The 22047-nt window shown below is 32.8% G+C and overlaps 1 protein-coding gene across 1 annotated transcript in view; it reads right to left on the reverse strand.

The window, feature by feature from the left end:
• The window catches only part of LOC114335351 (serine protease snake-like), a 70074-nt gene that overhangs the window by 41771 nt on the left and 6256 nt on the right, over positions 1-22047 (reverse strand). The window contains exon 5 of the mRNA XM_050649583.1: positions 13258-13487. Within this exon, the coding sequence (XP_050505540.1) occupies positions 13258-13487 (230 nt within the window). The remainder of the gene's footprint in view (positions 1-13257; positions 13488-22047) is intronic.

The following is a 22047-nucleotide window of genomic DNA, read 5'->3' on the forward strand; positions in this document are numbered from 1 at the left end:
TAGCTGATGATTTTCTGTTGGAGTGAATGAAAAGGGAGTGGTAAACTCCAACAGAAGTAGTAAAAAGAAGAAGATCTACTTAATGTAGCCAAAGGACAAAAATGTGTGGCTTCTCCGTTGAAGAAGCTGGAGTAACTAAAATACAACTTTGTAGTAGTATTTGTATGGAAGGATGCCAAGACAAAGAATATCGAATTGATACAGGACTAGAGATGAGAAATCATTAATAGATAGATATAACTTGAATGGCTAGCTAAATATGTATGAGAAGGGCCACTTGACACTCAAGGAAGGATTCGGCCAATTTGCACGGCTATTTTTGGCCAGACAATAGATTAAAGGAAGTGACAATGATGGCTCGAAAAGAAGATATGAAGATAATGTTCAGAAAATAGATAGAGTAAATATAATAATATACTGAAAATAGAATGAATTTTTGGGCGCCAGAAGAAGGATAACTAGGTTAACGCTCTTCCAGGTATTCTACGCTGCTATAGAGTATGTTAAATTTGTAGTACAAGTATGTGAAAAGTTATTAAAGATTATTAAATTATAAAATATACTACTAAAAATAAAGGATTAATAAGAAAAAAAAAAATCACAATAAATGTATATTTATTGAATGTAACTACTAGATCTTTTTAACAATCTCTGAGTTAGGACAAGTAACTAGTGTGTAACTCTAACATGACAGGAAAAAGTGATACTAGTGAAAGTCAATTACAAAATCATCATACAACTATGATCTAAGAATACTCTTTATAAGGTTAGAAAAACTGACTACGGGTACCTCTAATACAGGAAGTACAACTTACAACTAGGTTAGTAGAACCCTCACCAAATAATAATTGTACGTTTATAATACGTACACCTTAATTAAATACTACCTGATACTATATATAACATATAAATACCTCACTGTGAGTGGGACAGGCACAAGCCTTATTGAATAAATAAACCTACGAGTGGATACACAGATCCTTTTCCTAACTCGTGGTTTATAATAGTAATAATAACAAGTGAAACCAAAAACTAATCTGAGGGATTAGAATCCAGAAGTTCATATGAATTTAATAAATTAAAGTTAAAGTTAAATAAAGTTAATAAGTTAAAGTTAAGTAAAGTTAATAAGTTCAAGTTAAATAAAGTTAATAATTACAATTTTGACTAATATGTGAAGTTAATTTTTAAAAATTTAATTAAACATATACTAAAATAATGGAATGAGTTTAAATAATTATACAAAAGTGGAACACAGCCTAAAAATAATCAAGATAAGAGTACCGACTACTATTATCAGGGAAAATATCTGAGCTCAGAAATTTATACCTTTATAGATTGCAGAGTGTTGGGGAACGCTATCAATTAAATATTATGTTGTAAAGAAAAAAAACCTATAAAAAATATAAAGCAGGAAAAATGTGTGTGCAATTGAACTATAAAAAAAAATGTACTAAATATCACAAAACCAGTCTGTCTTTAATAAGAGCACAGTAAATGTTCCCAAACAAACCACTCTTTCCTAATCTTGAAGTTGATGTAATGAGCACCCAAGGGTGCTAACTCTCGCTAGCAGCTGTCCTGCTGGAGGTACAGGAGAGGAAGACTGGTAGAAAGCAGCTGAAGGTACTCAAAACTGTTGGAAAGCAGCTGGAGGTACTCAAAAAAAAAAGAAAATGTGGAAATAATCCAGGCTGGTCGCCTATTGATTGTTTCTCTCTGTGTGGTCTGGCCTTGGTGTTGTTGTAGGGTGGCTTTAAGATTTCATGGTAGGTGCGGGGTAGAACTCATTGGATATAGTATGCTCTAAAATTCTTCAAATCCACTGCTGCTGGATAACTTCACTATACTTTTATTGTAATATTTAATCAATTTGGAACTGAGAATTAGAGGTGAATAATTGAGTCTAATGACCCCGCACACTACGATTCAGACCGAACACTCGAGAAACAATGGCAATCCAAGGCTCACGTTCACAGCTGAATCCTTCGTACCCCTCTACTAAGCATTGGCTGTCAAAGTGGGGAAACCAATGTTGCCACGTTTTAAATGTGACGTCATCAAGCATTTAAAAATTCTGAGATGGGTTTAAGTTCTATTTGAATAAACATTGAAAGAAAATAATTCTGAAAATAATTAAATAATATTTTGGATAGTTAAATAATATCTTCCCATCAATAATCGATTCTATAAGGGGCGGAACGTCACAAATTGTATTGCAGGAGTTTGCTTTTACTATATTATTAATATTGTCTCTAAAATAATTACAAATAAACGGTCTGTATTCGTTAGGGACTTTTATACCGAATTTTTGTTTTGGTCTTAATATTTTTCTAAGAGCGCTTAGGATGCAATCTTCCTAGTTGGCTGTCAGGTTAATTGTGTATCTGTGTTTATTGAATATTTTTGTATATTTAACGTCGCACTTGTCGCAATTTGGTAACATTATTATCTGATTTGTAGATAGATTTAAAGGTTCTTCGGAGGTTGGGATTCCGTTTATTGGATTTTCTCTCGAAGTATGTTGAGTTTGTGTATCGTCTGAGATATCTTGTTGAATTTCGTCAAATGTATTTAGAAAATCGTTGGGGTCAAAATCTGTACTGTCAGGAGGTTCGGCGCAAACTGAGGCTCGAGTGAGTGCATTAATTTGCACACGCGAAAGGGCGTCTGCTACCTGATTTTCTTTGGCTCGTTTATACTTAACCTCGAAGTGGTAATCTTCTAATTTTAGGCGCCATCTAGCTAATCTAGATGTCGGATCTTTGATCTTGTATATCCAGACTAAAGGATTGTGATCGGTTTCGATTAAAAATGTTTGTCCGTATAGATATGGGCGAAAATGTTTACATGAGTCAACTAAGAGTCCTTTTTCTATGGTTGAATAGTTTTGTTCTGCTGTGTTTAAAGTAGGTTAGTAGTAAGCTATAGGGTGATTGTCTTGTGTTAATACAGATCCTATTGCAATGTTTGAGGCATCTGTACTTAGCGTGAAACGTTTAGAAAAGTCGGGGTATTGAAGTACAGGGGTATTAGAAAGTAGCTCTTTGCATTTTTCGAAGGCTTCTACGTATGTGGCGTTAGTGTGATCGATGATGGAATTTTTTCGTGTGCATCTCGTAAGGGGTGAAGTAATTTTTGCAAAGTTTGGAATGATTCTGCGGTAATATCCAATTAAGCCTAGAAATGACTTGATTTCTTTTAAAGTTTTGGGAATTGGATAATCTTGAATTGCTTCGAGTTTTGCCGGATTTGGCATGATACCTTAGGGAGTCACGATGTGGCCTAAGAAAGCGACTTTTTTTGTAAGAAATTCTGATTTGTCGAGTTGGACTTTAAGATTATTTTCTTGAAATGTTTGGAAGATAGTTTTAATATGAATTAGATGTTCTTGAAGTGATTTGGAAAATTTTATGACGTCATCCATGTATACGAAACAATATTTGTATAAAAAAGGTGGTAAAATATTGTCCATTAATTTAGAACAGCTCGATGGGCTGTCTTTCAGACCAAATGGTAATCTAAGGGATTCAAAATGTACATGGGGGACAGTAAAGGCAGTTTTTTCAATTAAAGAGGGGTGCATTTCAATTAGATGAAATCCTTGGGCAAGATCGTGTGTCGTGAAATAAGTAGCTTTACCTAGATTGTCGAGAATCTCATCTATTCTCGGAAGTGGGTATTTATCTTCTATTGTGTTTTCATTGAGTTTTCTATACTCTATAACTATTCAAAATTTTCGCTTTCCGGAAGCGTCTGCTTTTTTGGGAACCACCCACACAGGCGCCGAAAACGGGGATATACTAGGGCGAATAATTTTATTTTCTAATAGTTTATTTATTTGTCTGGTTATCTCTTCTTGCCTACTTTTAGGATGTCTAAAACTACGTGCATAAATAGGGTTTTCGTCTTTTGTTCGTATTTCGTGTTTTATAGCTGAAGTGAAACTTAAGTTTGTTTTTTCATCATAAAAAATATCTTTATATTTATGACGAAGATTTAAAATTTTTTGCTTTTCTTCTTCGTTAAAATGTTGGGTGCGAATTTTATTTGGGTCAAAGTTCGACGGTAGGTTAGAATGCAGATCGTAATCATTGATGGGTTCTACTTGTATAGGATCAATTTGAATCGGTTCATCTAACGAAACGTTATTTAAAAATCCGTTTGTTACCGAATGAATTGACTCAAGTATTACTTAATTATTTAATTTTGTTTCAGGTAGTAATATTTCTCCATTTAAGATACTTACTGGGATCTTATTAAATAGAGTTTGAAATGGTACACTTATTCTAAATAAATTAAATGTTAAATTTTTTGATTTATAATTTAATATCGCTTGAAATTTTTCTAAATCGTGATTTCCTAATAATATGTCAAAATCATGGCTCCAGTCTGCAATACGTCCATCGATGAAGTCATTTATTTTAATTTCCTTAAGTAAATTTGTTTTTATGTTTAACAAGTGTTTAGTTGTCTGTTTCATGGAAGTTAAAGTGAAATATTTTTTATAAACATGTTGTGAATTAAAATATTTTGCGGCATTAGGCGTAATAATTGTATCCGATCTCCAGTGTCGATTAATACTTTAAGTCGACTTTTTGGTAGGATGAAAAACGGAAGTTTTGGATAAATTATTTAATACTACAGAGGAGGGGGTGTTCTTCTAATGTGAGGTCGTGAAAATTTTTCTCGACGTATTCTGAAGGTTCATCAGACACTGAATTGTCTGTAAATTCTTCGTCTACATTATTATGTTGTGTTTATTTCTTCGTTTCTACATTAAAAGTTTTGTGTTGAAATTGTCATAGGTCTCGTTTCCGTATTTATAGATTGCACACCACTCATAGGCGTAGGGGTATTAATTTGTTGGTGTCTTAGCATAGGGCTTCTATAAGGGGTTCTATTATTAGCGAAATTGTTCCTATAATTATTAGAATTATTCGAAGTAAAAGCAGGTCTTGAATTATTCTGAGTGAAGACGGTTCTTGAATTGTTTTGATTAAAGACAGGTCTTACAATATGAAAATTTGGATTTTGTGGAATGAATTGATTTCTTTGGATACTAAAATTAGAATTATTTTGTGCATAAGGTCTAAATTGATTATTACTAAAATTTGGAGTTCTAGCGTTAAAATTCCAGCGTTCTGCGTTCTAGCGTTCTAGCGAATTATTTGTTTTTGGTTTTTCCGTTTTTTTGTTGGGATTTTAAGAAATTCATATAAGATACTTGATTTTTATGATTGTCTAAAGCTATACATTTTTGTAGGGCCTCGTCTAACGAATCTAACTTAAAGTGCGACAGGTGTTCGCAGTAAGGATTGTTAAGACCAGTACAAAAGGTTTTTAGTGCTAATTTTCTAAAGTAAGGGGTTTTAAAGTTTAAATTTTCTGGAGAATTATGTAGCGATATATGCTGTAATAAATCGTTTAAATTATCTATGATTCGATGGTGATAGTCGTCATAACTTTCAGAAGCTTTTTGTACCGTTGTTGTTAATTGGGTAACAAGGATATCTTCAGATCTCCTGTCGCCGTATTTTGTTAGTAAAGCTCGACGTACATCTGTCCATTTAGTTTTATTGGAGTAATTTAGATAATCTCGTGGTTTACCTTTAATACGTGATAAAATGTGAGCGTTAATAATAAATTTTTGCGGTGCAGTAGTATTCTGTTTTTGCAAAAATATTAATAGATTATCTACGGATTTAATAAAAGTAGAAAGATTTTGTATAGCAGTAAATTCTGGAAGCGTAGCACAGAGGCTAGAAATGTCGGCAATGGTAATGGGCATTGTTCTTTCCGATCTAATAATAGGACTTCTGTCGCGAAAATTATTTGAAGGTGGCTGAGAGAGAATTGCGTTAATTTCTTCGACCGTATCAAAAAATGTGCTTATAGGTGATAAGGAAAATGAAAAAAGGAAAGACTTACAGTATGATGATCGCTGTTGATAACATCTGTTGTTTTTCTCTAACAGGTGGATACTCTGCTAAACAATTGAGATTGACCAGGAATTGCGAAAGATTCTGTACAGACTATCCTGTTCGCAGCGCCAATGATGTTTTCTGGATCACAAAGCACTTTTTAAAAAATTACTTTTATTTATTAATACAAATTAAAACTTTTACAACAAAATATTAACTTTGATACAATGAAAAGTAAATGATGACTGAAACATGAATGCTTGTTTACTAACTAAAATGTCTTTTTATAAGTTTATATTATCTTAATGACCGTGGTCCAAGTCTTCTTGAAAAAGGGTTCAGTAGCGTGGTTATGGTAATATTTCTATATTAACAGGACGTTGTTAACTTTTTTACAGTTGACGGGATCTTTTGTCCGTTATATCCGAAGTCCGTTAAATAGAGGTCATTCTATCGAGGTTTTACTGTACGATGTTTAATCTTTATACGATGTGGTATTTAGAATCCTACTAACTGATAAGGAAAAACAATTGAGTGTGTGTCGTATTATATTTTTTATCAACTTAGGCGACATATCTTTAAAAAGTTTCAAAAAGATATTACTGTCGGCGTCACAACACACATTATTTTTTGAAAGGAGAGCTATTCTCAAAGTCTAGACAATTAACATACAATTAATTTCAGAGCGAAGGCGTCCGTCGCCGTCGTCTTCTAGGAAAAAATGTATTACAAAATATTTTATTTTTACATTATAATAATTTATTATGACCTCTGAGTACGTGTCAAATAAATATGTCAAGTGTTCTTTTAATGAATATTTTGATTCGCTATGTATGTTCATTGTATTGTTCATAATCCAAACAAGTCCAATTTTCCAAATTTTTGTTACCTACGTATCTTTTTGCGTCTCATAGTCTCTAAGCATATACCCGAACTACTATATTCCCTAAAATGACACTCAATCCTAACTGCAAGACGCAAGAGTCTCGCAGGCTTAGTCTTGTTCTTGCTCAGGTCTTGCACGGTCAGTCTTGGTCTTGGTCTTGCTAAAATATAGCGGTCTTGGTCTTGGTCTTGCGAAAACGCAAGTACAAGACGAAGATTGCAAGACCAAGACCGATTTTGGGCAACACTAACTGTGACACGCAACGAACTGTTAACATTGATGGAATGGCCCCGTCCCATTCAAACAGTGAAGCGAGATTGTCTGCCACATACAAGAGAGAGGTCCTAGAGAGACAGAGAATTTTTCAGGTAAAATTTGCTACAACTACCACCAGAGTTGCCAGATGTGATTTTATAAATCCCCCACTAAGAAACTGAAATTCCCTCAAATTGAAGCTCAAATCACCCAAATTAAAATTTTTGCCGCATTTTAATAGATTAGTAGTCAAATATAGAGAACAGTAAACAAAAATTATACTACTTATCAACAGAGGGCCCTGGAAATAATTCATAGGTCATATCTTCTTCGATTATGTGAGAGTATAATACACAGTTCTATGTGTACATTCGCAAATTTAATTTTCCATGGCCCCTTAAAATCTTCCATAATTTTCACCCCAAAAAATCTCCCAACAATTTCTGCCCAGAGAAGTTCCCCTATACGCTTTCAAATTACCCCAAAATTGTGGGAAAATATCCCAATCTGGCAATCCTGACGTACCTGACTAGCACTGTCAATTTGTATGTTTACGAAAGATGGCGATTATCTTCCCTCCTTTACCTGATTATCTTCTATCTCATCCTGAAGGCATTAAATTCGCTTCATGGCGATTCCATCAGTGTTGACAGTTCGTTGGTGACACGTCGATAATAAATGGCTTGTAAACAGAGAATGAATTGACAGATCAAAATGAAACTTCGAACATGTGCATATGAAGAGTGTACCAACATAATAAAATTGGCTAGTAGCAACGCCCTCTCTTATCGAACAGCAAAACATATTGAAAAACCGAGTAATATACCAATTGATGGCCTTTCAAAAATTAAAATTGACGTGTTTTAAGACTTTTTTTAAAACACTTCTCTTTCTGAAATAAAGATTTTATTACATATTTTTGCATTATATTGTCTATACAGGATGTTTATAGACGACATGATATGTATATACGAAAACATGTTTGAAAAATCCAGCGACAGGTAAATATTTGATTAAGTGGAGATATTTTTCCCATATTTTACTTTCACCCCTAAGGCGGGGTAAGAATCACCCTACATTGTTTAATGGCAATGAGGGTCGAATAAAATATCGTTTGAAAGCCCTTGCAATTCGCTGTATATTAATTAGTCTTTAAATTTTCCAAGGTAGCATGTAAACTTGTGGCAAGTTTGATTCTTCTTTGACTTTAAATTGCTGCGTCAAATATGACGAGGCAAGTTTGTGTTAAGTTTGCTGCAATATTGTTATGACAAAGATGATGATTCAAGTTTATAGCAACTTTGCTGCAAGCTTACAGTTGCAAAGTCTTACCCTGACTGATATCATGCCCACGAAAACAAAAGTGTTTCCACCGGAGGTAAATTTTCCTTTTTGCGAGAATTTTCAACATAAAAGGGAAAAAGTTAACTTATAAAGGAATCTTTGCTCCAGTCCAAATTGTAAAATATCTAAAAAAATCAAAATATTTTTAAAATAATTCAACTTATTTTCACAGATTTTTTAAATAGGAGCATAGGAGGGAACTTTATCATAAAAGTGGGAATTTTTAAGGTACGTTGAGGGAAAAAGCTTACACGACAGCTGGCAATACGGGAAAAGTAACCTGTGTGAAGCGGTGATAATTTGTGATTATGTCATGTCCTATCCTATGTTGATATTTTTCCTTAAGTTTTTTACAACATTTACCGTACAATTTGCCTAGACTATTACTTCAATTACTAAGCTGAAGCTTCTTTTCTTCAGTTTTTCATAGACCCACCTGCTTGTGGTGATTAGGTACGGATTGGTATTCTTTTTGCTTTGGTGAAATTGAGGTAAGTTTGTTTTATCTTTTTCGTAGCTTCTAGCTGTATTTACATCAGTGATAACTGATTTACATACATACTGTCTAAAATAAATATATTATAAAATAAAAATAAGTTTTAGGTTTTATTGTAAAATTGTTACTAGTATAGTATAGTTGATCCAAAAGATGGCATAACCCAGACATCCAAAGTGAAAACTATCCTTCAACACCAAATTGTTCTATATGGTCCACACAATGTCCAGAAAAAAGTCACACCATTTGGAGCGTCGGGTTTGGGGGGAGAAATCGGTAAAATCGTAGTTTTTTAAGTTTTTCGCCAATATTTCTAAAACTATGCGGTTTAGCATGAACAATCCTCTAGGTATACAAAATTGTTCTACATTAAATTTGAAATAAAAAAGGCTCTATGCATAATCTTTCTAAAATGAATGGTTCCAAAGTTACGGAGGTAGTATAATATAACTGGTCCAAAAAAAGGCCTAACCCAAACATCCAAAGTAAAGGTTTTCCTCCAACACCAAAATGTTCTATATGGTCCACATATTGTTCAGTAAAAAGTTACACCATTCTGAGCGTCCGGTTTGGGAGGGAGATGGGAGAGAAGCCGGTAAATTAGTAGTCTTTTTACGTTTTTCGTCAATATTTCTAAAACTATGCTTTAGCGTAAACAATGTTATATACAAAAATGTTCTACATGAAATTTAAAACAAAAAATGTTGAATACATAATTGTAATAAAATCAACGGTTTCAGAGTTACGGAGGGTGAAAAGTCGAGGTTTTCGATACTTTTTATATTTTTTGGGCAATATTTATGATATAACTATACCAAAAACCCAGACATCCAAAGTGAAAGTTATCCTCTAACACCAAATTGTTCTATATGGTCCACATAATATTCAAAAAAAAGTCACACCATTTTGAGCGCCGGGTTTGGGGGGGAGAGGGGGGAGAAATCGGTTAATATAAAAAGTATCGAAAACCTCCACTTTTCACCCTCCGTAACTCTGGAACCGTTGATTTTTTAACAATTATGTATAGAACCTTCTTTGTTTCAAATTTTATGTAGAATATTTTTCTATAGAACATTCCTTACGCTAAAGCATACTTTTAGAAATATTAACGAAAAACTTTAAAAAACTATTAATTTACCGATTTCTCCCCCATCTCCCCCCCAAACCGGACGCTCAAAATGGTGTAACTTTTTACTTAACAATATGTGGACCATATAGAACAATTTGGTGTTGAAGGAAAACTTTTACTTTGGATGTCTGGGTTAGGCCTTTTTTTGGACCAATTATACTATACTACCTCCGTAACTTTGGAACCGTTCATTTTAGAAGGGTTATACGTAGGGCCTTTTTTATTTCAAATTTAATGTAGGTAGAACAATTTTGTATAAAGGATTGTTCATGCTAAACCGCATAGTTTTAGAAATATTGGCGAAAAACTTAAAAAACTACGATTTTACCGATTTCTCCCCCCTCTTCCCCCCAAACCCGACGCTCAAAATGGTGTGACTTTTTTCTGGACATTGTGTGGACCATATAGAACAATTTGGTGTTGGAGGATAACTTTCACTTTGAATGTCTGGGTTTGGGTCTAACTATACCATACTATACTTGAACATCTTTTTATCTATTTTAATAGCAAATATTAATTCTGTTCACACAGCAAGAGTGTATAGCAATTTATTTTATTTGTTTCAGAGCTGAAAGACAAAACTGCGCATCGGAATCTGAAGCTAACGGGTTTAATATAAGTATGTATGTATGTATGTATGTATCGGTTTTAGAACGTCTTTCGACGTTGTCCGATGCCTAACTTCCACGTCCTTCTATCATCCCATAATTAATATAAGTTCCAATAAATAATTTTAGAAAATAGATTTTGTTTTATTTGAGTGATTGCTTTGAGTTATATAAAATGGGATTGTATTTTTATTCACATTGTTTTATTCAAATTGTGGCTAGTATGTCAAAACAAACGTTAAGCAAGTTTGTATCAAGTTTGAAAAAAAAACTTCATGCAACAAAACAAAAACAAACCTTCAGCAAGTTTATTATATCGAGTTTGTATCAAGTTTGAAAAACAAACTTCATGCAAGTTTGTCACACCGTAACTAGCAAGTTTGATTTAAACTTACGGCAAGTTTGCAAAGTTGCCATGACAAACCTGCAGCAAGCTTTCATGTTTGATGTATCAAACTTGTTGCAAGTTTGAAACAAGTTTATATTGCTACCTGGGTTTAAATTCGATCCAATACTTTAACCCGGGAGCACTCGCGCTCACTTCTGTCACGTAAGCAGTCGCGCGTAGAAAAATAAATCTAACAATACGAATTTAAACACGAATTTAAAACAAATTTCTATTTTATAATATTTTTGTTTACTTGATATGTTAATACCCACATAACAATGATGTTCGCATCATGTTCTAAGCATATCCTACCAACATTCGTCGAAGTATATCCTTTTTAGTATATGCGTAGTACAAGCATAGCATGTACCATAAAAAACATTCTAAATTTCATGTTATTTGCATGTACTTCAAAGAATATTCTTACACCGAATATATGCGTAGTATCTCGGAATGTTCGTAAAAGTTTATTCTTAGAATATACCTTAATCGAATATTCTTAGTATATGCGTGAGTATATGCAAAAGTATATGCGTAAGTATATGCAAAAGTATATGCTTAACACATATTTGTATATACTTTTAAAATATCTTAAAAAGAATATACTGTATGTACCTATAGGAAGAAGGATAATGTTACCCTATAGATTATCAACTTCGCGTTAAGAATAATTAATAAAATTTAGGTGTTTTGGTAGGTACTACTGAACTATCTAATTCATTTTTTTTATACCGTTTTACTTGTATGGTAAATAAGTTTAAAACTTAATTCTATTGAAGAAAAATGAGAAATTCTCGTTTCGTTTGCAATTGAAATGAATATACCATTTTGATTTGAGTTTATACCATGAGTATTTTTACCTATAATTTTCGGGAATCCGGAAACGGCCATTCATTGTCATTCTGACCCTTGCATTGCATACTTTATACCTGCACAAGGGAAGGGGGTAGGTAACAACAAGGGCAAAATATGAAAATAGTTTCCAGTACAATTAGGTATTTATGTCTACGCTGTTAGGACGAAGCGAAGACAAAGTATTTCTAGCTACAAGAACTAAAACATTTTTAAGAACATAAAAAGCAGCTTGAAAATAATAAATTCATATTGGTACTTCACTATTTCCTAAATACCTAGTAAGTAAAAGTATGTATAATGTATATAGATACCTATAAATTTTAGTAATTTACATACATATTATATATATTTGGCTATTATATAATATATAAGCAGCATTTTTATTTTGATGTGCACATAATAACTAAATATATTACTTATATTTTATATATACCTACTTACTCATATAATATTAATTATACATAGATACCTATATAACTAACTAAAGTTTTTATATTATATTTTATACTTAATTTTTACGTAATATTGTAGAATGTAATAACTACATTCTCATATGCAATTAGAATATGTAAATATTATATATTAGTAGAACCTAGGATGAGTTTGGGTGATGTTGAAAACATACTTCTGAGAAATATAGCCCATCCTTGGAATATCCTTCCCATATACTAAAAATATGTGCGATAGTACATTCGTATATAAATAGAAGGTATATAGCACTTCCTTGGAATATTATTCCCATATACTAAAAATATGTGCGATAGTACATTCTAAGTATATAAATAGAAAGTTTATAGCACTTCCTTAGAACCTCCTAAGAAATATGTCCTTGGTATATACTGAAAAGAAGTGCGGTAGTACATTCTGAGTATATACATAGAACGTTTAAGTACTGTAATGTAGTATATACTCATTCGTAATGGTAATTACGCATATTCGCAGTATATACTTTTTCTGAAAAGTATGTTCTATGAATCTACTAAGAATATGAAATTGTTATGTGGGTAACATCTATTTTTAAAAATTGTAATGCTTATTCGATATCACCAAAGCCATAAATTCCTCACAAAAAAAATAAAAAAATTAAAAAAAGTCATTTTTTTTAATTCTTACGGATTACTATAATCTTCTTCAAGGCACTTGCAAGTGGAAAGTTATGTTGCAAAATTTTTCATCAAGTTATCACGAAAAAGAATAAAATGTTAATTTTTTTTCTAACGGCGCTACTGCTCCCGGGTTAATATTATTTTATTTAAATAAAATTTAATTTGCCCTATTTAAATTTTTAAAAATATTAAATTTTATAAAATTTTAAAAATAATATTTTTTCTGTAATTGTTTTATTAAACATTTACCATATACCATGACTTACCTGAGTGAATGCCTTCTATATCAGGATTTTCTTCGTTGGTATGTAAACATATTGGACTAACAAACTTATTAAATATAAAATCTTCTTTAACTTTAAAAAGAGCTATATCGTTATATTTTACTAGCGGCTTGTACTCAGGATGAACTATGATAGACTCAATTGTCCTTGTCTGCGCTTTAGACAGGTCCGCTTGATCTGTTACTCCAGCTCTTACTATTTCAGGTGGGTCCCTAAAATTAAATTATCATTTGTAGCGTTTTTTTTCTTCATCTAGAACATTAACTGGTTACATCATTGAGCTTAATAAGAATAAGGTTTTAAAACTGTTGACTTGTGGCATGATACCTACACCCGAGAGGGTAGAAGGTCTAAAGATTATATATATTGACTTGTGGCATGTCTAAGTTAAATACAGTATGCGCCAAAACAAACGACACTAAAAAACTAAAGCTTTATTAAACATGAAAAAGTAAATAACAACATTTATAATGCGAATTTTAAGTTTTGCTTCTATACAAAATGTGTTCAAAGTGCTCGCCATTGTGTTCCAAGCATTACTTATAACGCAAGATTGCTTAGCATGTTATTAAAAATAGGCTTCTGCATTCTTCTGAAAAAGGTCAAAATTTTTTCACGGAATTCATCAATAACTGCCGGTGGGTTTTCTGTAAAAACGGCTTGTTTCAGCATACCCCATACGTAAGCATCAAGAGTTGTTAGATCAGGTGAATGAGAAGGGTAAGGAAAATTCGTGTTACGGAAAATTACGCGGTCTTCAAAATTTTCTCGAATCAGATCTAAGGATGCTCTCGTGGTATGACAAGTAGTCCCATCCTATTGGAACCATTGGGTATTTAACTGTATGTTTCTGGCACGACAAAATTTTCTGAGATTAATAAAAAATGGTGTCAAAATTTGTTCTCTAGGTATATCGCACTTGATTTAGTGTAACGGGTGTTCTACGCTCGTGTTCCACGAAGTAAGGGCCCAATAGTCTATTACCTGAAACTGCGCACCAAATAGTTACCTACAGGGTCACTATGAAGAGGATTCTCTACGATGATGTCTGGTCGTTCAAAACCAAGAAAACGATTTGTCTGTCGATTGATAAATCCATTCAGATGGATGTGACATTCGCGTGTAAACCACCCATTAGAAAAAAATAGGAGTTATTCATAAACCATTGCCAAGATTGAAGCACAATAAACAACTCTTGATTTCTTGACTTGTCTTGTCAAGTGTTGCCCAATCTGTATTTTATAGAGAAAACAACCAATCTTCTTAAACATTCTTCGGGTAGACGTTTCACTCAAATTCATTTTTAGAGATGTTCTGCGGAGACCTATTTTTGGTGAGTCTACACCTGTTGAAATAGCCTTCCTTGATTCGCATTTGTTGTCACGGTAACTGGACGACCAGTACAGCTTTTGCGTTGAGTTAGATCGCTTCCTGTTCGTCGAAATTTTGCAACAACTCTTAACAAGTCCTTATTAGTCGGTGCAGGCTTCTGAAACTCTTCCCGAAATTGATTGGCAACCATTAACAAACTATAGTTTATTTTTTAACCAGGAGGAGTAACCTAAAAAGACAGATTCACACCCAAGAAAGTCACTAGAATAATAACCAAATACATCTTCTTTTTTGGTTGATCTAGTCGGCCCTCAACGGTAATCCATAAATATTATATTAAATTAATACGACGCTAAAGACTTCCAAAAACAACTGCTTTTTATATAAAAGCAGACTAACAATCTAAAAATTAAAGGAATCACACAGAAAACACAAAAACTGCCGATATAACTTAATTAACCTATGAAATGTCACTAGTGTCAAAATTTGATAAATGTCATTAGTGTCAAAATTTTATAGCAATGGAGTAAACTTGCCTGCGGTTGGACCAATTACAAACAAGCAATACAGCGCGGTAAATTTGAATCACTCCTCTTGGTTAAAAAACAAACCATAGGTCCATTTGATCGCCAATTCCCGTATGAGCGCAAATAATACTCAATAATAAATAGTTTTTCTTGCTTTGTAAGCACCATTTCGAATCTTTTTGACAGTTTGTTAGAATAAACAATGTTTAAAAATATCATGACAACTATTGTCACTTGTTTCATATATGACGCGATTATATTTCACAGGCTTCCTGATTTCAGTGTCTTTTGTTTTGGTGCATTCCGTAGTATGTTTATATGGGATTAGCCACAGCTTGGTTGTAATGATTATTTCAATCATAGGAGATTCTGACCAATAGAAAGCTACAGAAATCTAAATTAAACTGATTATTTCATTCATAGGAGATTCTGACTAATAGAAAGCTACAGAAATCTGAATTAAATCGATAATTTTTGATAATCTCCCGTCGTTAAGTATATTACGTCAGATGCCCTTCGCTGCTACGAAAAAATACATTCAGTGACATTAATGACAATTAATGTTTTAAAAATTATAAAAGTGATGACTTTCAATCGTCAAATATTTATAAAAACTGTGTGTTTAATGGTACTTACCTACATAAATAAATTACAATAAAATTTTGGTTTTGAACAGTTTTATTCATAAAATAATCGCAACAAATTGCACTCGCCCTCTGAAATTAATATAGAATTTTTGCTCTCGTGACACTTTGACATAATTTCACTCGCCTTCGGCTCGTGAAATTAAAACTGTCAAAGTGTCACTCGGGAAAAATTCAATAAATTCAGAGCTCTTGTGCAATTACTACTGATAACTTTTTTGATAATTGCCCGTCGTCAAGCATATTACGTCAGATGCCCTTCGTTGCTACGAAAAAATACATTCAGTGACATTAATGACAAATGTTTTAAAAATTATAAAAGTGATGACTTTCAACTGTCAAATACATATTTATAACAACTGTGTGTTTAATTGTACTAATTTGTACTTCTTCTTCTTCTTCGTGTGCCGTGCTCGATTATCGAACGTTGGCTATCAAATTGGCTATAGCAATTTTGTTAACGGCAGCTCGGAAAAGGGATGCAGAGGATCTGTTATACCATTCTCTCAGGTTTTTAAGCCATGACGTTCTTCTTCGACCTGGCCCTCTTCTTCCGTCTACCTTGCCTTGTATTATTAAATGGAGTATATTATATCTCTCTGGGTGTCGCATAACATGGCCAAAATATTCAAGTTTTTGATTTTTAACTGTTCTGACGACTTCTGTGACTTTTCCCATCCGGTGCAAAACAACTTCGTTACGAACTCTATCCACCCAACTTATTCGTAGGATTCTTCGGTATACCCAAATTTCAAAGGCTTCCAATTTCTTGAGAAGAGTATCTGTTAAAGTCCAACCTTCGACACCGTACAAAAGAGTAGAGAACACATAACCTCTCACTAATCTAATTTTAAGATTCAAAGTAATGTTGTTTCCACATAAAAGTTTCTTTATCTGAAAGAATGCAGCTCTGGCCTTCTCTATACGTATTCTAATTTCTTTGCTCATGTCCCAGTTCTCATTTAGATTACAACCAAGGTAGGTGATACTGTTAGTTCTCTCTAATTGTTACTAAGCTGTTACTACTTCCGGTTGTATTGGCGTCTTACTGACAACCATCACCTTGGTCTTTGCGGTGTTTAGCTTGAGTCCATATTCATCACACGTTGTGGTAATCCTATTAATCAGATGTTGAAGTTCTTCATAATTGCTCGCAGTTAACACCGTGTCATCCGCATATCTCAAATTATTAATATTGACGCCATTCATTTTGATACCACATTGAGCATTATCCACTGCTTTATTGAAAACAAACTCAGAATAGATGTTAAATATTAGTGGGGACAAAATGCAGCCCTGCCTTACTCCTCTTCGTATTTGAAGTTCTTCAGACGTGTCCCAGCCAATCCTGATGTTTGCACGTTGATGCCAGTAAAGATTTTTGATAATGCGTAGGTCTTTATCATCAATACCCACTTTCTGAAGAATAGCAATCATTTCCGTATGTTTTACCCGATCAAAGGCCTTCTCAAAGTCAATGAAACACATATAAACCGGATGTCCGACATCTCTGCATCTCTGTACCATAACCTGAATACTAAACAGTGCTTCTCTGGTCCCAAGGTTATTGCGGAATCCAAACTGTGTATCACCAAGCTCTTCTTCTATTTTTTGGTACATCCTAGAGTGCAAAATTCGTAGAAATATCTTTAAAACATGACTCATCAAGCTAATGGTTCGGTAGTCACTACATCTTTTCGCGTTTGCTTTTTTAGGTATCGTCACAAAAGTCGACAGCAGCCAATCCGTTGGTATATAGCCAGTTTGATAAACTTTATTAAAAAGATTAAGGAGAGATCTTTTACCTGAATTTTCGAAGAGCTTTATTATTTCATTCGGTATTTCGTCTGTTCCCGTCGCTTTTCGGGTCTTTGCTAATCTTATTGCTTGTTCAATTTCGTCCATAGTTATGTCAGGTCCTGTAACTACTTCGTTAATTTCAAGCTCGGTCCTTTCATCATTAAACAGTTCCTCAATGTATTCTTTCCATCTGTCTATTTTATCCAAATCAGTGATAATCAGTTTTCCGTCTCTATCAACGATGTTATTTGCATGTCTTTTGTTCTGACCGGTGAGTTCTTTTATTTTTTTATACATATTAAATTAATCATGTTTTCTCTGCAACTCTTCAATTTCTAAACATTTTTTTTCAAAGTATGTTTCTTTTGCCTCTCGTATTTTAGTCCTTATCTCTTTATTAATGCGTTTATACATTTCGATGTTTTGATTCTTAAATTTGCGTCTTTTTTCCATCAAATTCAAAATCTCGTCGTCAAAAATTTGTACTTACATAAATAAATTACAATAAAATTTTGGTTTTGAACAGTTTTATTCATGAAATAATCGCAACAAATTGCACTCGATCTCTAAAATTAATATAGAATTTTAGAGGTCTTGTGCAATTACTACTGAGAATTACGTATTTCACGTAAAAAAATACTTGACGTTTCGATTTCCACTCCGGAAATCGTTATAGACATTTGTTGAAAGAAAAATGTGTTAAAAAGATTTGTTAACCGCCAGTTGTTGTTATTGAGGGTATCACAATCAAGTAAGTATTGAGGTTTGAGTCTACCTTGCCTATTATGGTTGTAAGTATCAGCCAGCTTTGGCTGGAAAGATAAGAAGCTGGATGTCCTTATGCCCTATGATATATCAAATTCTTATTATTCTGTGTTTTTATGCAATCATTCTATGTTTTATGTGATTCTAAGTTTGGGAGTGTTTGTAAAAATGAGTTTTTGGGGTAAAATGTTGAAAAGTGTGTTTTTATGCATTGTGTGTTGCATATATATAGTGTATGATAGAAATACGTGCTTCACATTTTCCTATCCCCTATTGTTGGTATGCTTTTATTGCTAACTTCTGCTTTAACCATTGGCAAGACTTTGATTGTGGTTGTAAATTGAGTGAGTCATATATGTGTGTTTTTGCTGACTTCGGCTTAACTAAAAGGTCATTCCTCTCTTTAATTTTTAAATGCTTATAAGCTATATAGACAAGATGGAAACGGCGAGCTCGTTGGGAAAAATATTCTCATGAGATATTTTTGCATAATCACATTCGTGAGATATCCCAGAATAAGGTTCAAGAAGTCGCCCACGAGAAAAGTGGGCCAATTTTTTTTAACAATATTTTTTAATCAAATTGCAAAAATCAATATTTTTGGCCCGTACTAATTTTTTTTAGTTTTTTTGGAGCATTCTGGACAAAAAAGTTTTCTTATAATTTTTCTTTAAAGTTGATCTTTTTCGAGTTATAAGCAACTTAAAATTTGGAAAACGCGAAAATGGCCATTTTTAAGACTTAATGACTCGGTCAAAAATTATTATTTTGAAAGTCAGAAAGTGACTAAATCAAAGTTTAAAGTCGCCGTTACATGATCCTGAAGAAATCTGTGTCATTATTTTACTACTAAGCTGTTATTTTTATTTAATAACAATGAGTGGTTAGATCGTATTGACGCTGCTGTAAATGTGAGTGCGAGTAAGATGCACAATTGGACTGCTGGAATGGCTTCTCTCTCGCACTCAGCATTTACAGCCCCGCACACGTGCATGGCGCTTATTATTATTACTTAAAAATAACAGCTTAGTAATAAAATAATGACAAAAATTTCTTCAGGATCTTGTAGGCGGGGCTTTAAACTTTAATCTAGTCATATATTGACTTTCATAATAATAACTTTTAAGCGAGTTATTAAGCCTTGAAAATCGCCATTTTTCGTTTTTTTCAATTTTAAATTGCTTATAAGTCGAAAACGATCAACTTTAGAGAAAAATTATAAGAGATCTTTTTTGTCCAGAATGGCCCAAAAATTAAAGAAAAAATTGTTTGGGCCATAAATATTGATTCTTGCAATTTGATTTAAAAAAAATTGTTAAAAAAAAATTGGCCAACTTTTCACGTGGGCGACTTCTTGAACCTTATTCTGGGATGTCTCACGAATGTGATAATGCAAAAAAATCTCATGGGAATATTTTTCCCTTCGAACCCGCCGTTTTCGCCTTGTCTAATAGAGCTATAAGCGAAAAAGCTATAGAGTTCGGCATCCTAGCGTATATTTGCTTCATTGATCTGACGAGGCATTGGACAGGGTTCGCCTGGGAGACATTCCAAATATATTAATAGAAAATAAAACACCGACCAGTATAACAAACATATTATATAGTCCAGAGAAATAAGATTTTTCTCGTGACACATCCCCCTCCAGGCCGAAACCAAATTTTTTGAGTAGTATGGACATCTATAATAATAACCTATATATTTCCTGCAGCCGATTTTGATGATATACATAGTTATAAACAAATAAAGATCAAAAAACGGTAAATTTTCACTTTTTTCGTCTATAACCAAAAAGTTAAGCACTTTAAACAAATTTGAGAATAAGAAACTCATAAATTGTCTAAAAAGTTTCATTATGGCGTTCGCTGAATATGTTTATCCTTATTGGTTGCTTAGAAAATTGCAAAATAAATCATAAATTTTGAGTTTTTATAAATTTAATATTCAGATCTTATGTAAAAATTAACTTAGAACCTTCTTATTACACGAATTGCTGAGACTTGTGATGCTTAAATTATATTTTAAATTTCAAAGCAATTGGTCAAATAGTTTAAAAGTTATTTAATTTGTTTTTCCCAAATTTCTTTTTTTTTTGCAACACTATAAGTCAGAAAATTATGAGGTTACAGTAAGACTTGTGACAGTTTATGGAAGAAGAAAATTTATACTATTGACTTATTAAAAAAAATGACAAAAAGTAATTTTAAACAGTGTAAAATTATTTTGCAAAAACACGTCGAATTTTTGCTTACTTATAAACAATTAGGATAACTTTTTAACCGTTACCCGTAGAAAAATTATTTTTTCAGATTTAAACAGACTGAATTCTTTTACACATTTAGAAAGAAAAACAATTGTCCTAGGACAATAATTAGGGACGAAGTTAGCCCCCCTTTTTTTAATTCATATGTTTTTGCAAAATAATTTTGCAGTATTTAGAATTATTTTTTGTCATTTCTTTTTAATCAAATTAATAGTATAAATCTTCTTCTTTCATAAACTATCCAAATTATTAGTGTAACTTCACCATTTTCTGACTTATAGCGTTGCAAAAAAATTAATTTGGGATAAACAAATTAAATAAATTTTAAACTATTTGACTAATTGCTTTAAAATTTAAAATATGATTTAAGCACCACAAGTCTCAGCAATTCGTGTAACAAGAACGTTCTAAGTTAATTTTTACATAAGTTATGAATATTTATAAAACTCAAAATTTATTATTTATTTTGAAATTTTCTAAGCAACCAATAAGGATGGACATATTCAGCGAACGACATATCGAAGTTTTTTATACGATATATGAGTTTCTCACTCTAAAATTTGTTTAAAATACTTAACTTTTTGGTTATAGACGAAAAAAGCGAAAATTTACGGTTTTTTGATCTTCATTTGTTTATAACTTTGTATATCATCCAAATCGGCAGCAGTAAACGTATAGATTATTATTATAGATGTCCATACTACTCAAAAAATTTGGTTTCGGCCTGGAGGGGGTTGTGTCACCAACATGATATTTTTTTTCTTATTTCTCTGGACTAATAGTCCATAACCGAAATAATAACGTAATCCAAGCTAGAGCAGAAGACCAATTTACTGAAAATATTCCAACAGCGGGAGGAATTAGACAAGGCGACAATTTAAGCCCCTTCTTGTAGCTCATGGGCAAAATTATAAACAAAGTAACATCTCTTAATCGGTCAGATTAGCTAAGCGGACAGCCCGGTGAATAGAAAAATAAAAAGGCTGACGTCACAGTCTAAAATTCTAAATAATCTACGACTTGGTCTGGAATAAACTGGTGTCTGATCGGCCTATGGAGGAGCAGTACGGCAAGGGTTAAGGCTTGGTGATACTCCTCCATAGATCCCTACCGAAGGGCGTTGACGCCTAAAAACGGTGTATATATAATACATCTCTTAATTTTGGGTATATAATGGGCAACAAAATAATTGGTATGGTGTGTTACGCAGATGATGCAGCAATTATTGCCGAATCAGAAAATGATCTTCAGAGCCAGCTCTTTCAGTTCTTCTAAATAAGCCGCCAACTTAAAATATGAACATTTTTACCAACAAAACTAAATGTATCACAATAGCAAAGATCCTCTCACATGTAAGTTAATAGTTGAGAACAAACCCCTTAGAAGAGGTGGTGCAATTCAGATTTATCTCGGCACAGATTTATCAAGCACACACGACCCA

This window comes from Diabrotica virgifera, chromosome 4 (genome assembly GCF_917563875.1).
Source record: "Diabrotica virgifera virgifera chromosome 4, PGI_DIABVI_V3a".
Classification (NCBI taxonomy): domain Eukaryota; kingdom Metazoa; phylum Arthropoda; class Insecta; order Coleoptera; family Chrysomelidae; genus Diabrotica; species Diabrotica virgifera.